Raw genomic sequence first — 13463 nt, forward strand, 5'->3', positions numbered from 1 at the left:
TTTAGTTTTAAGCCCATCAAGTTTGAAATGTCTCTTAAATATCCCATTGGTGATGTCAAGGAGACAGTTTGTCTTTTTTTTTTTTGTCTTTTCTTGGGCCGCTCCCGCGGCATATGGAGGTTCCCAGGCTAGGGGCCGAATTGGAGCTGTAGCCACCGGCCTATGCCAGAGACACAGCAACGCCAGATCTGAGCCGCATCTGCAACCTACACCACAGCTCACGGCAACGCCGGATCGTTAACCCACTGAGCAAGGGCAGGGACCGAACCCGCAACCTCATGGTTCCTAGTCGGATTCGTTAACCACTGCGCCACGACGGGAACTCCAAGGAGACAGTTTGGAGCGATGGTGGGAGCTTGCGGCTAGAGCGACATTAATGTGTAGAGAATGTTTATATATACAGGAGTGAGTAGCGATGGGGAGGCGACGAGGAGGCCAGGAAGATGGGGAAAGACTCCAGAGCCTGAGAAGCAGTAGCCGCAGAGGCAGGAGAGGGGCCTGGAGCCTCCTGGAAGCAGGAGAAATGATCACCTGTGTCAGTGCTGCCAAGAGAGCAAGTGAGAGGAGGACCAAGGATTGACCACCGGATTTGGCGACACGGAGGGCTTCGGTGACCTGAACAAGGGCAAAATCTGCAGAAGCGTTGGGCAAAAGCCTATCTAGAGGGGTTGAGAAATACTGGCATTGGAAAGCAAAAGCCCAGATAACTTTCAAATGGTCACTTCCTCTATCTGCTCTATAAGATTCACCAGCAGTTACTATTTTCTTGTTTTTCAAAAGGAGCCAGAAATTGGATTTGTTTATTCGTTCCTTTCCTTTATGTTTTTAACTTCATTTCCATTTTAATTTATCGGTTGCTCTCCTGTGCCTTCCTTTGGTATTTTGCCTTTTTTTTTCTAACTTCAGAGCTGGATAGCTAATTCGTCTTTTCTTAGTTATTTGTATCCATATGTATAGCTATAAATTTTCCTCTGAGCATTGCCTTGGCTGCATTGTGCAGGTTCTGAAATGTAACCTTTTTATTTTTCATTATTGTCTAGGTATTCTACAACTTGGATTTTTTTCTCTCTCTTTGAAACAAGAATTTATTTTAAAGAATTTTTAGGAGTTCCCATCGTGGCGCAGTGGTTAACGAATCCGACTAGGAACCATGAGGTTGCAGGTTTGGTCCCTGCCCTTGCTCAGTGGGTTAATGATCCAGCGTTGCCGTGAGCTGTGGTGTAGGTTGCAGATGCGGCTCGGATCCTGCGTTGCTGTGGCTCTGGCGTAGGCCGGTGGCTACAGCTCCGATTTGACCCCTAGCCTGGGAACCTCCATATGCCGCAGGAGCGGCCCAAGAAATGGCAAAAAGACAAAAAAAAAAAAAAAAAAAAAAAAAAAGAATTTTTTAAACTTCTCGATAGTAGAGTTTTTTGTGGTTTTGTTATTAATGTTTTCAAACTCTAGTGTATTGTGGTCAGAGAATGTTATCTTGTATCTACTTTTTGGAATTTACCTTCTCTGTGGCCTGATAATCATTTTTTGTGTATGCATTTTCAAGAGTATATGAACAGAAGGTAGATTCTGTTTGATATACACACACATGCACACAAATATATTATGTTATTCATTAAGTTATTTGGCTCTCTATATACCTTATTTATGTTTTTCTCAACTAATCTGTAATGTATTATGAGAAATGAATTAAAATGCACCAGTACTAGCATATTGTGTGTTTTTCTTCCTGTATTTCCAAGAGCTCTTACTCTGTGAATGTTGAGACTATGTTATTTGGTGCAAAGATGCTCATTATGTTTAGGTCTTCATGGCGACTCTTATCTTTGATCTCCACCCCACAGTGTCTTCTTCCTTTTTTTTTTGCTTTTTAGGGCCACACCCGTGGCATATGGAGGTTCCCAGGCTAGGGGTCCAATCGGAGCTACAGCTGCTGGCCTACACCAGGGCCACAGCAATGCCAGATCTGAGCCGCGTCTGCGACCCACACCACAGCTCACAGCAATGCCAGATCCTTAACCCACTGAGCGAGGCCAGGGATCTGACCCACAACCTCATGGTTCCTAGTCGGATTCGCTTCCACTGTGCCACGACGGGAACTCCTTCTTTCTCTCATTGACTGTTTCTTGCCTTGATTTCAGCTTTGTTGAATATTCAGATAAAGAACTCTGGTTTCTCTTGGTTTGCATCTGTTATATTTCTGCTCATCCTTTTTTTTTTTGTGGGATTGTAGTAAAACACGTAACATAATTTTTACCATTTTAACGTCTATACCATTCAGCGGCATTAAGTCCATTCGCATTGTTGTACAACCATCACTACCATCCATTTCCAGAACTTTTTCCTCATCTACCCATCCTACTCTGTGACACCTTTCTGAATCATTCTACCTTCAGTGGATTTTGCTTGTCATCTAACCTGAGAGTCTTTTTTTCCCAGCAAGTGTGTATGGCTCATTAATGTTTACTAAGATGGCGGCTGCATTTAGTCTTCATCCTGTCATCATAGTTTATGATACACTTTCTGCTTTTATAGCTTTTGTGGGGGTTGTCAATTTTCACCATATGGTCTCTGTTTCCTTTGTTTTATTTTTTGTATCTACGTCTTCTGACAATTTGGAAAGCTGTGTTTTTCATGGTTATCTTCATAATTATACGGTGATATGACACCCGTAATCCCCTCTTTCTTTAGGCAATGTTTGTTTTCTCCCTAGTGTGAATGATACCCAAATTAGGATATTCTCCTTTCCTTCCCCTTCTCTCCCTTCCACCAAGTGATCTTAATTGACTATATTATATTAGTTTTTCCATTTAGCTTTGTACCTTTATAATGTGATTTCCATCTCTAAACAATTTTTGGACTACCGACTATAAATGAATAAGCCATAATTTACATACATCACCTCCTTCCTTCTGACCTCCATCCCTCCTACCCCAGTGTATAATTTACATCAGTTCTGTTTCCTCTGAAGTTCTTTCCTATAGCAGTCATGGTTCATTTGTTTCTGACATAGGCCTACAGTTAAATAGATTTTCATCACCAGTGCTCTGGCCAGAGTTATTCCATTTACCATTGGTTGTCCCGAGTGTGTCCTCTTCATTTATACAAGAAGGGCTCATGGGAACTATAATTCAAAAATGTGTTTAAAAAGTTTTTCTGTTGACTTTAGACTTAAAAGATGGTTTATCTGGGCTTTAAATTCTTGGTTCCTTTATTCACTCAACAAAGATTTATTAAGTCCCTGTGGTATGCCAGTTACTGCCCCAGACACTGGCATATAAAAATGAACACAACACACAAATATCTTGGCTCTCGTGTGGCTTGATTTATAGCTGGGAGGGACAAACAATAAACTAGACCAAGAAGTGAAATATTTGGTGTGCTGGATAGAGATAAGTCTATAGAGAAAGATAAAGCAGATGATGGGAACCTGGCTTTGTTCTGTGAAGCAGAGGAGACAGCCCCATGGACTGTCTCCCCTGGAGCCCAGTGATGCAAAGTGGCTCTGCCCTTTGGAGTATCACTCCCTCTGGAAAAGTGGGCTTTGCTGGATTAGACAAAGCCCCTCCCTCAACTTCCCCTCTTGCCTCTGGAACACACCCTGGAGCTTGGGTGAAGATGGTTTATTAGTTAATAGCTATGATCAGGTGTAAGTAGCAGAAACTCACAGCAGTACTGTGGAGGCAGAGAGTCTGGGGCTGCCACCAAACCAGATTTCTCTTTGATTTCCACTCCATCCACATTGGTGAAGGTCCTTCATTCTCATGCTCTTCCTCTGGATCCATGTCCCCTTCCCAGTAGACTTCCACTTACATGGCATTGGTCAGAGTGGGTCATGTGACGACTCCTGTCTGCAAGGGAGTGTGGGAAGGTGCATATTTGTGGCAGGTAATTGCCCCTATAAATGGATATGGGGCAGGGTATTCACTGCGGCTGCTGCTGTTGGAGTTTGTGTTTCACCATCTTTGTTTGGAGGTGATCTCAAGAGGAGAAAGGACAAAGACAAGTCGACTCTGCTAGTCAAAGCTGTTAAGTGTCCCACGGGCTGGGGTTTCCACTCCTAATTTTACCCACTGATCTCCTGGCCTGCTTTCCTCTCCATGGCTTTGTATGATATGGTCCTATCCAGTGGTGAGATTCCAACATTCATAATGGGTTTTATTATTATTATGAGGGGGTATCTGTATCTGTTCTTAATATATCTCATTTGTTATAGCAAGGATGACCACATGGTTTATCATCCAACTTGGAATACTTTTGAAGGTGAAAGGGGAAACAATGCAAAAACTGTGTCAGAACACGGAGTTCCTCTTGTGGCTCAGCAGTTAACAACCTGACTAGGATCCATGAGTATGTGGGTTCGATCCCTGGCCTCGCTCAGGAGGTTAAGGATCCAGCATTGCCGTGAGCTGTGGTGTAATTTGCAGACATGGCTCTGATCCCACATTGCTATGTCTGTGGTGTAGGCCAGCAACTGTAGCTCCGATTTGACCCCTAGCCTGAGAACCTCCATATGCTGCCAGTGCGACCCTAAAAAGGCAAAAAAATAAATAAATAAAAGATAAAAAAGTAAAAATTATGTCAGAACATAAGTATCAGTGTATTATAAGTATTAACTGTGACCGTGTCAAGTCAAGACATATAATCACCCTGGTAATTGCACCCTGGTAAAAGAACACTGTTGGTTTTTTTTTTTTTTTTTTTTTTTTTTTTTTTTTTTTTTTGTCTTTTGCATTTCTTGGCGCTCTCACGGCATATGGAGGTTCCAGGCTAGGGTCTAATCGGAGCTGTAGCACTGGCTACACCATAGCCACAGCAACTCGGATCCGAGCCGCGTCTGCGACCTACACCACAGCTCACGGCAACGCCGATCTTTAACCCACTGAGCAAGGGCAGGGATCGAACCCGCAACCTCATGTTTCCTAGTCGGATTCGTTAACCACTGCGCCACCACGGGAACTCCCACTGTTGGTTTTTGTAGGTTGATCTGATGTTTCATAGGTTGAAAATTCCATCTTTATGTATGCACTCTCTGTTCTAATAATTAACCTGTGGATTCTCTTGAGTTTTCTATGTCCATCATCTGCCAATAATGGTAATTAAGCTTTTTCCATTGCGCTCCTGACACCCTATGCTTTTTTCTTGTCTTATTCCATGGGCAGGGGCACTAGTGCTGTGTGGAACCATAGTAATAGCAGACCTGCCTGTCTTGCTTCCAGCCTTAAAGTCAGACAGCTCTAAAAGACAAAGATGTCATGTGCTCAGAGAAAGCTTGGCTTCTCCTGGCACCGAGGCCCAAGAGAAATGTCCCCTCGGAGGAGATGCCATGTGATATTTTGTTTCCTTCTGCTTCCCTAGAAATCCCTTTTGCCGTGCCTCAGGAGGGGGGAGGCGAGACCTGGAGCACCTGGCTCAGCCTCCAAGAACAACTTCAACAAGACGCCAAGGAGAGCCGAGGCGGCCGCGGCGGTGGCAGTGGCAGAGGAAGAAGTGCTGCCGGTGCCCAAACCCCCTTCCGTGGACGTCTAAGACCAGGAGCAAACTCAGGGGTGGGGGGCCGGGGGTGCAGGGAGGGGCTTCTGAGCCACCCGTCCGCAAGCAATAGTCCCATTTTGGGCTGGTGGCTTCCGAAAGGTGGCACCATTGTGGACTCAGGATGACTGACACAGCTGCTCTGGCCGAGTCAAGCCAGAAGGATTTTGGCCTTTGCTGTACCCATGGTTCCCTAGCCTCCGCCCCCTCCAGTAGTGGCCTGAGGGCCTATCCGTGTCAGAATATTGAATGTGAGTGTGTGTGTGTGTGTGTGTGTGCACGCACACGTGCGTGTGTGTGTGTGTGTGTGTGTGTACGATTTGGGGTGTCCTTTCTGTTTGATTGATTGGTTTTTATTGGGGTCCCCTCAAGTTTTCTGATGGGCATGGGTCGCCTTGCAGTGGGGGTCCTGGCCGGTGTCTGGGCTCCAGCTCCTTGCTGCAGCTGTGAGCCAGATAGAGTGGCAAGCTTGGGGCATGGCCCCATCCTGTCTCAGGGGGTGCTGGGGATTTGAACATGCCAGTGGGAGTTCGTTCTTGCGGAATTTGTTCCCATAATGACGGTGATAATGGGAGACGCGTCTCAGGCTGTCTGCCTCTACAGGGCAGGCTCCAGGTTGAGCGTCTTCACACACAGCCTCTCTCGCCACCTGGGAAGTGGGTGGGATGAACTCCCTGCAGAGACAGCCCGGGTCTCACAGCCGGGAGGAGACCCGGCCCTCCGTTTGACCTCAGAGGTGTTAGAACCCAAAGTTCAAGCTCCCCAACCCAGGGTACCCCAAGGACCCTTCCTGCAGGATCTTCCCAGTGGCTTCTCATTGGACGGGCCATCGCCCCACACTCTCCACCATCGCTGCCCTGGGACCCTCAGACACATGGCGTGTTCTGACTAAGCACCTACTGTGTGCAAGGCCCCTACCTGGCAGTGATGGGGATGAGAGATGGTCAGGCAGGCCCTGTCTCGGCCTCGGTGGGAGAGACAGACACACAGATCTTTGCTGGACAGAGTGATGAGCACTATGGAAAGGCAGAGGGGAAGGTTCTAGAAGCCCTTCCCAGTTAAGGCGGGACTTCCACATAAACCTGGAGGCCCATAACATCCATCCGCAGAGCTCATGGCCACCACCTCCCACCTCGCTGCCCCAGGACACGCAGAAGGGGAAGGATCACATAAATCCCTGAGGGCTAAGCTGGCGGTGTAGACACCTGAATTCTGCTGGTGTCAGTGATGCCAAAATGGAGCTCCATGGGCCCTGCTCCCTAAACTGTGTCTCCTTGGTTTGAGGATGGTCACTTAGCCACAGCCTGCCAGACCATCTGCCCATCAGGCACGCACTGAGCAGGCAGGTCCTTGCTCACGGTGCTGGTGTCCTAGCTGGGGGAGAGGACAGGGAAGGGCAAGGCGGCGGACAAGGAACATAGCAATAGCAGTGAACCCTAAGCTGAGAATTCGGTCAGAACGATGTTCGTGACGGTCCTGCTGGGGCTGGGGTGGTCTGGGGAGGCCTTTCTGAGCAGGTTAAGCCCACATCTAGATGATAAGTAAGAGCCAGCCACGCACATCAGAGATAGGAGAGTGTTCCAGGCAGCGGGAACAGCGAGTGCAAAGGCCCTGAGGCAGCACCAGGCTTGACTGTTTCAAGGAACCCAAAGAATTCCAGGTTGGCTGGGATGCAGATGAAGGGCAGAAAGAGAGGAGAATGAGAGCCCATGTGCTGTGGTTTGCTGTGAGTCACCAGAGGCTGGACAGACATGATGCGCAGCCGTTGATAGAGCAGAAAGAAATTTCCAGAGCGTCAAGCATTTTCCATCCAGCCTGGCTCTTCGTCCTCTCAGAGCCCCATAAAGAAGGGACTGTCCCCATTTCACAGGCTAGGACACTGAGGCTCAGATGCATCAAGTGGCTTAACCAAGGGGCGCATGGAAGACCCAGGCCCGTGCTTCAGTCCCTTCTCCTCCAGGCAGTGCTGCCAGGGCCCAGGTGTACAGCCTGGCAGAGGCAAAGCCAGAGGAATTTTGCTTGGGGTCTTGATTAGAGATAGGCACAACTTCCTTTCCCCCAGCTGCTGAGTCGTCAGAACCTGCCCCAGGGCCTTGTCCATGCAGAGCAGCAGTTGCCATGGAGGGGTACTCAGCAGCTGTTAGCTCAGCTGGATCAGCCCATACCTGCACCCCATGTGCAGAGCCTCTGGAGTCAGAGGGGCCTGAGCCTTGAGGACAGGCGTTTGGGCACAGACCCAGATTCCAACATCAGCTCTGCACGGAGAGCCTCAGGCAAGTCCTGCGCCTTCTCAGCCCTCGGTTGCCCCACATCACTAAAAGGAAGGGGTCAGACCAGGTATTTGGGGGCCTTGCATCCCTGACTTCCTGCAGTTCTGGGCGGCGCTTGTGCAGTTGCTCACACAGAGGCGCTTCCTCTGGTGAGGAGCAGCTGGTGGCCTTGCCTCCCTGGCCCGAACACTGGAGCCAGAGGTCACTGTCACAGAGACCAGTAAGGGCTACCCCAGTTTGCATCCCTGAGCTGGAGAGCTTGCAAGACGCTGCTCCGGGGCCCTACCAGAGGTCTTTCTGGGGGTGACTGATGCGTCCATGGAGGTTGCCTGTGGCAGCCAGGCTGGGGATCTGAACATTCCGCTCTAAGCCGCCAGCCTCTCGTCGTGTAGCTCAGCAGACATCACAGGCTGGGGCAGCCTGGGGTCCAGGGGACAGAGTGCAGGGAGCCACAGCGCTGCTGATTCCCAGCTGGGTGGTCTTGGGCAAATGGCTTCACATCCCTGAGCCTCACCTGTCAGGTGTGCGAGGCGGGGGCAGGGGAGGGAGGGAGCAATATTTGCCACCCCTCTGAAGTGGTCGCGAGTGTGAGAGCGATGCGTCTGGAAGGCACATGGGTGCCGTTCAGTTCCTCCCAGTGTCAAGGGCTCCTCAAAGCCCCCGAGACACAGGCCATCCCAGCGAAAATTCTGCCCCATCCCACCGTGGCAGGCAGACGTGCCAACGAGCAGAGTGTCCTTGACAATAAGATGCAGGGTAGTGACAAGTTCAAGTAGAGATTTTTTTAGTTAGTGTTTTTAGTGACTCCAGACCTGGTTCTTCAAGCTGCCTACTTTTATTTTTTACTGTGAGCTCTGGATACGTCCACGTAATTCGTTAAAAAAAAAAAAAAAAAAAAAAAAAAAAAAAAAAAACAGTAGGAAAAGAAAAAGAGAAGATGGCAGTATATCCACCGAGAAACTCGACTTCCACTTTGGTTCGTGGCACTCACTGCCCGTATTTGTAAGGACTTCTTCCCACTGGGAACTGCGTGTTATAATGAGCAGTTTTATGCTTTCCTTCTTGTTTGCGTACAGTGTGGTTGTGTGTTTTGGCATCTCTACGCAGAAGCGATACCCGCTAGCACCCATGGGCCTCTCTCTGCCCTCACCTGAACCGCTGGACTCCCCCTGCCGCTCGAGGAGCAGCCTGCGAGGGCAGAAGGGCCCCGGGGCCGCCAGCTGCCGGTCAGACCTCTGAGCTGACCAGGACCAAGAGGAAACAGGCCTTAAGTGCAAACACGGCACACGCACGCACGTCCACAAATGCACACACGTGGTTCTGCAGGTAGATCCCGCCTCTCTGATGAGCCAGTGTCTGAGGCTTTAGAAAAAGAGCAGGCAGCCAGCCGGGGGCCCTGGGCTGGTGGCACTTTCCCTCTCTCTCCAGCAAAGCCTTTAAGCAAATTCAGTCCCAAAGCTGGAAGAAAGGACTTGGGGGAATCCGGGAAAATATGGCCAGAATAGGGGTGAACAGGCTTCTTCTGCCAAGAGACTTTCCCGGCTCACCGTCTAATCAGAAGCTCCCCTTAGGTCGTTCCAGGCACATGGAGACTGGGTGGCCCAGTCGGTGTCTCCCAGCACCCAGCAGACCCCCGGGGCGTCTGCTGTCCCCCCACACCACTGTCCCAGCCCAGGTCCTGTCCTCTGGCTCTGCTGATACTCCTTTCACTGTGTCTCCTCGAAGTTCCCAGAACCACAGACTTTGAAAAGATTGTTTCGTGGTTTGTTTTAATTTTTTCAGCTTGGCTGATTCGTCCCCACCAACAGGGGGAGTCATGCTGGGAGAGGGGCTGTCAGAGGTGAATTTGCAGATTCCGCAATGATCTAGGTTGACGGAACAGCCCCTGAGCGGAGATGCTGGGTCATTTCTTGCCAAGCTGGAGGGGCAGCCACATCATTGCAGAGATTCTGTGGGGACCCCCCCTTCTCTGTGGCTGGACTAGGAGAGGCCACCTTGCAGGGTTCTTATGCTTCACCTGGTGAGCATGAGACACCCACAGACCATCAGAAAGGTCAGCGAGGCAGCCACCACCCCGTGAGTGGGTGACACTCTGGTCACTACCACCTGCAGCCCCAGAACACCTCACCAGGCTGGGTGATGCCCTGTGCCCTCCAGAAAACACAGGGCACACCTACCATGTGACTGACGCCACACCAAGACCCCCCAGCCCCTCCTTATAGCACAAATGCAGCCCCAGATGGTAATTAAGTGAATGTAGGCAGCTTGGGGACCTGTGGTCTAAAAATTCACATGTTGAGTTGAGCAGTCAGGTGAGATAGAAAATTCTAGAAAATCCATGTGTTCATGCCTGCATGCATTCATCTCGTCCACAAATATTCACCCAGTGCCCATTCGGGAGCAGTTCCTGCTGTAGATAGAGATGTCGGGGGGCCCAGGCTGTGTCCGAGGGAGAGGCTGGGGTCACCTGTGAAATGACTCGTTGTGCCTAACAGTTAGGAATGCTCAAATCCACAAGAGAATAAGTGACCTTGGAGGTGGCATTGACCCCCCCTGCCCCCAAATTCCCAGTCCGAGACGCTGCTAGACAGTTGGTGCTAGATAGATGCCTGGTGAGTGAGCGGCTTTGACTCTTAGTCACACTGTCCCTAAAACTCCTATCTTTGCGTCAAAGCCCTGACCCATTTGCCCCTGACGGACTAAAATCCAGGACTGCTGCAGTGCCCTGCTCCAGCGGGCACTGTTTCTACAGGCTGCATCGTGCACAGCAACCTTGGGTTTGTGCAGTGAGGTGCCCCGTGAATTGCCCCCTAAAATATGCAGGATCCCATCAAAGTCAGCAAATCCCCAGGGAGGGTCTCCACGCCCGTGATGGAAAGTTACAGATGACATGGCCTCCGTGGGCATCCAGTGTGGCCCCAACTGAAACCAAACTGGTGCCTGGAGAGACTCTCTTCTTGGAACCTCACCTCGACTCCTTCCTGCCTCTTCTCCATCTCCCAGGTGAAAGCTAGTGGGATAGTCAGTCCGATGACGGAACCGCCAGAGTCTGGGTGACGGGCAGTCACGGAGCGGGGACGGCGAGGCTGAGGGGCTCAGTCACCTGCCAAAGCAGGACCCCCAAGGTCAGTACGACCTCCCCAGGCGTAGCTGGACAGGGGTGCAGCCGCCGTGGGACAGCCTCGTCTCCTGCTTACCCCCACTTCACGTGAGCGGCATGGGTCTCTCTGAGAGCTGATAACCGGGAAAACCAAAAACCAATATTATTCCTAATAATAATAATATAATGTAATAATAAGAAGAATAATGTGTTTTACACGGACCGCTGTTGCACTGCTTTTGTCTTTCTATACGGTAGTTTTTATAAAGATGTCCTTAGGTTTTAATAAAGGAGTGTCACATCACCTGTCCTCTGTGTTCACATGTGCTTTAATGGTTCAGGATGTGCTCGCAAGAACTGTGCTCGCCGTTGGAGTCACTCTGTTGGGGCCAGTGGACACCCAGGGCCTGGGGTCTCAGCTAAGGATCTGTTCAGTGTGGGATTAGGGGCAGCTCGTCACCCGGGGCCACCCAGCAAGTCCCAGTGCCGAGGGCAGATGGAGAGTCCAGGCGGGCACCCCTCGCAAGGGGCAAAAACCAGGTGGGAATGGAGACGGAGCCACAAGAGGGGCGCTGGCAGGAAGGGCTGCGAGCCTGAGAGCAGACTGGTGACAACTGCTGTGGACGCGCACACGTGGGCAGTGGCCCGGCTTCCATTCCCTCCGTCCTCCCGGTGCCTGGGGCTGGGGCAGTGTGGCAGCTGCTCATCCTGGGTCAGTGTATTTCCAGGCCTGGCTTAGAAGTTAACCCCGACAACCGAGCCCCGCTCCAGCCAGTGGGCTGGAGCAGGACCAGACCCCCTGTGCCCCAGTAGGACAGACACACTTATTGGGCGAATAGGGGTTTGGGGTCTCCAACAACTGCCACCCAAGGGGGCCACACTGGAGCCATTTCCCACCCAGTTCTCAACCCCATTCACAAATTGGCCGGAGTAGGGTAGAAATCTGGGGGGGGGGGGGAACAACTAGAAAGTTCCCACTTTTTGGAAAATAAATAGCCTGAGGTCAAAAAAGAACTCACAATGGAAATTAGAAAATACTTGAGCAGAGGAGCCCCCATGGTGGCTCAGTGGGAACAAACCCAGCAAGTATCCATGAGGACATGGGTTCGATCCCAGGCCTCACTCAGTGAGGGGGGATCTGGGTTAAGGATCCGGTGTTGCTGTGCCTGCGGTGCAGGCCAGTGGCTACAGCTCCAATTCGACCCCTCGCCTGGGAACTCACATATGCCATGGGTGTGGCCCTAAAAAAGACAAAAAAGAAAGAAAAGAAAGAAAATACTTGAGCATAAAAGAAACGATACATGGAGTTCCCGTCGTGGCGCAGTGGTTAACGAATCCGACTAGGAACCATGAGGTTGCGGGTTCGATCCCTGCCCTTGCTCAGTGGGTTAACGATCCAGCGTTGCCGTGAGCTGTGGTGTAGATTGCAGACGCGGTTCGGATCCCGCGTTGCTGTGGCTCTGGCGTAGGCCGGTGGCTACAGCTCCGATTCAACCCCTAGCCTGGGAACCTCCATATGCCGCGGGAGCGGCCCAAGAGATAACAACAACAACAACAACAACAAAAAGACAAAAAAAAAAAAAAAAAAAAAAAGAAACGATACATAATAAAACTTGTGTGATGCAATTAAATTGTGCTTAAAGGGAAATTTACACTTGAGAGCATATATTGGCAAAGAAACCAAAGAAGATCTAAATAAATGAAGAGACATATTATTTTCATGGATTAGACAACAACATGGCAAAGTATAAATTCTCCTCCAAATGATACACGTGTTTAACTCACTGAAAACTAATGACTTAGCTGTACTTCTCACAAATTAAAAATAGGATAATCAAATAAACACAAAGAAAAAGAAAAAGAACAGTGAAGATAAATACAAAACTAATGAAAGAAGTTCCTATTGTGGCGCAGCAGAAACAAATCCAATGAGGAACCATGAGGTTGCAGGTTCGATCCCTGGCCTTGCTCAGTGGGTTAAGGATCCAGCATAGCCGTGAGCTGTGCCGTTGCTGTGGCTCTGGCGTAGGCCAGCGGCTGCAGCTCCGATTCGACCTCTAGCCTGGGAACCTCCATGTGCCGCAGGTGCAGCCCTAAAAAGAAAGACAAAAAACGAAAAACAAAAAGAAAAACCTTAACGAAAAAGAAGATGAACATAATAAAGAATCAGCAAGGCCAAGCACTCATTCCTTGGGGGAGGGGAAATGAATTAAATTGATAACTTCTTGGCCAAACTTATCAAGGAAAAAAAGGCATAAATCCCCAGCAGCAGGAATTAAAAAGAAGATACTACAACACATTCAGAAAACATAAAAAAGATAAGAGGTGGCTGTGAAAAATTGTACCTGAAACATTTGAAGATTGAAAAGAAATAGTTAATTTTCTTTTAAAAAATTCTAAGTTCCCCAAACTGACACTAGAAAAACAGAAATCTGAAGAATGCTATAATTATTAAATAAATTGAATTTTTCCAACAAAGAAAACCCTAGGCCCTGCCAATTCAATGAAACATTTAAAGGAGAAATAATGCCCATGTCACACCAGCTCTTCTAGAGAATGGAAAAGCA

General features: G+C 49.5%; 1 protein-coding gene across 4 annotated transcripts in view; it reads left to right on the forward strand.

Moving 5' to 3' along the window:
• Positions 1-11205, forward strand: part of KIAA1644 (KIAA1644 ortholog) — an 81898-nt gene extending 70693 nt beyond the window's left edge. For all 4 annotated transcript variants that reach the window (XM_013997474.2, XM_005663743.3, XM_021091400.1 and 1 more), the window contains exon 5: positions 5353-11205. In XM_013997474.2, coding sequence (XP_013852928.1) covers position 5353 — 1 coding nt within the window. In that variant the 3' untranslated portion in view covers positions 5354-11205. The remainder of the gene's footprint in view (positions 1-5352) is intronic.

Source organism: Sus scrofa, chromosome 5 (genome assembly GCF_000003025.6).
Source record: "Sus scrofa isolate TJ Tabasco breed Duroc chromosome 5, Sscrofa11.1, whole genome shotgun sequence".
In the NCBI taxonomy this organism is placed as follows: domain Eukaryota; kingdom Metazoa; phylum Chordata; class Mammalia; order Artiodactyla; family Suidae; genus Sus; species Sus scrofa.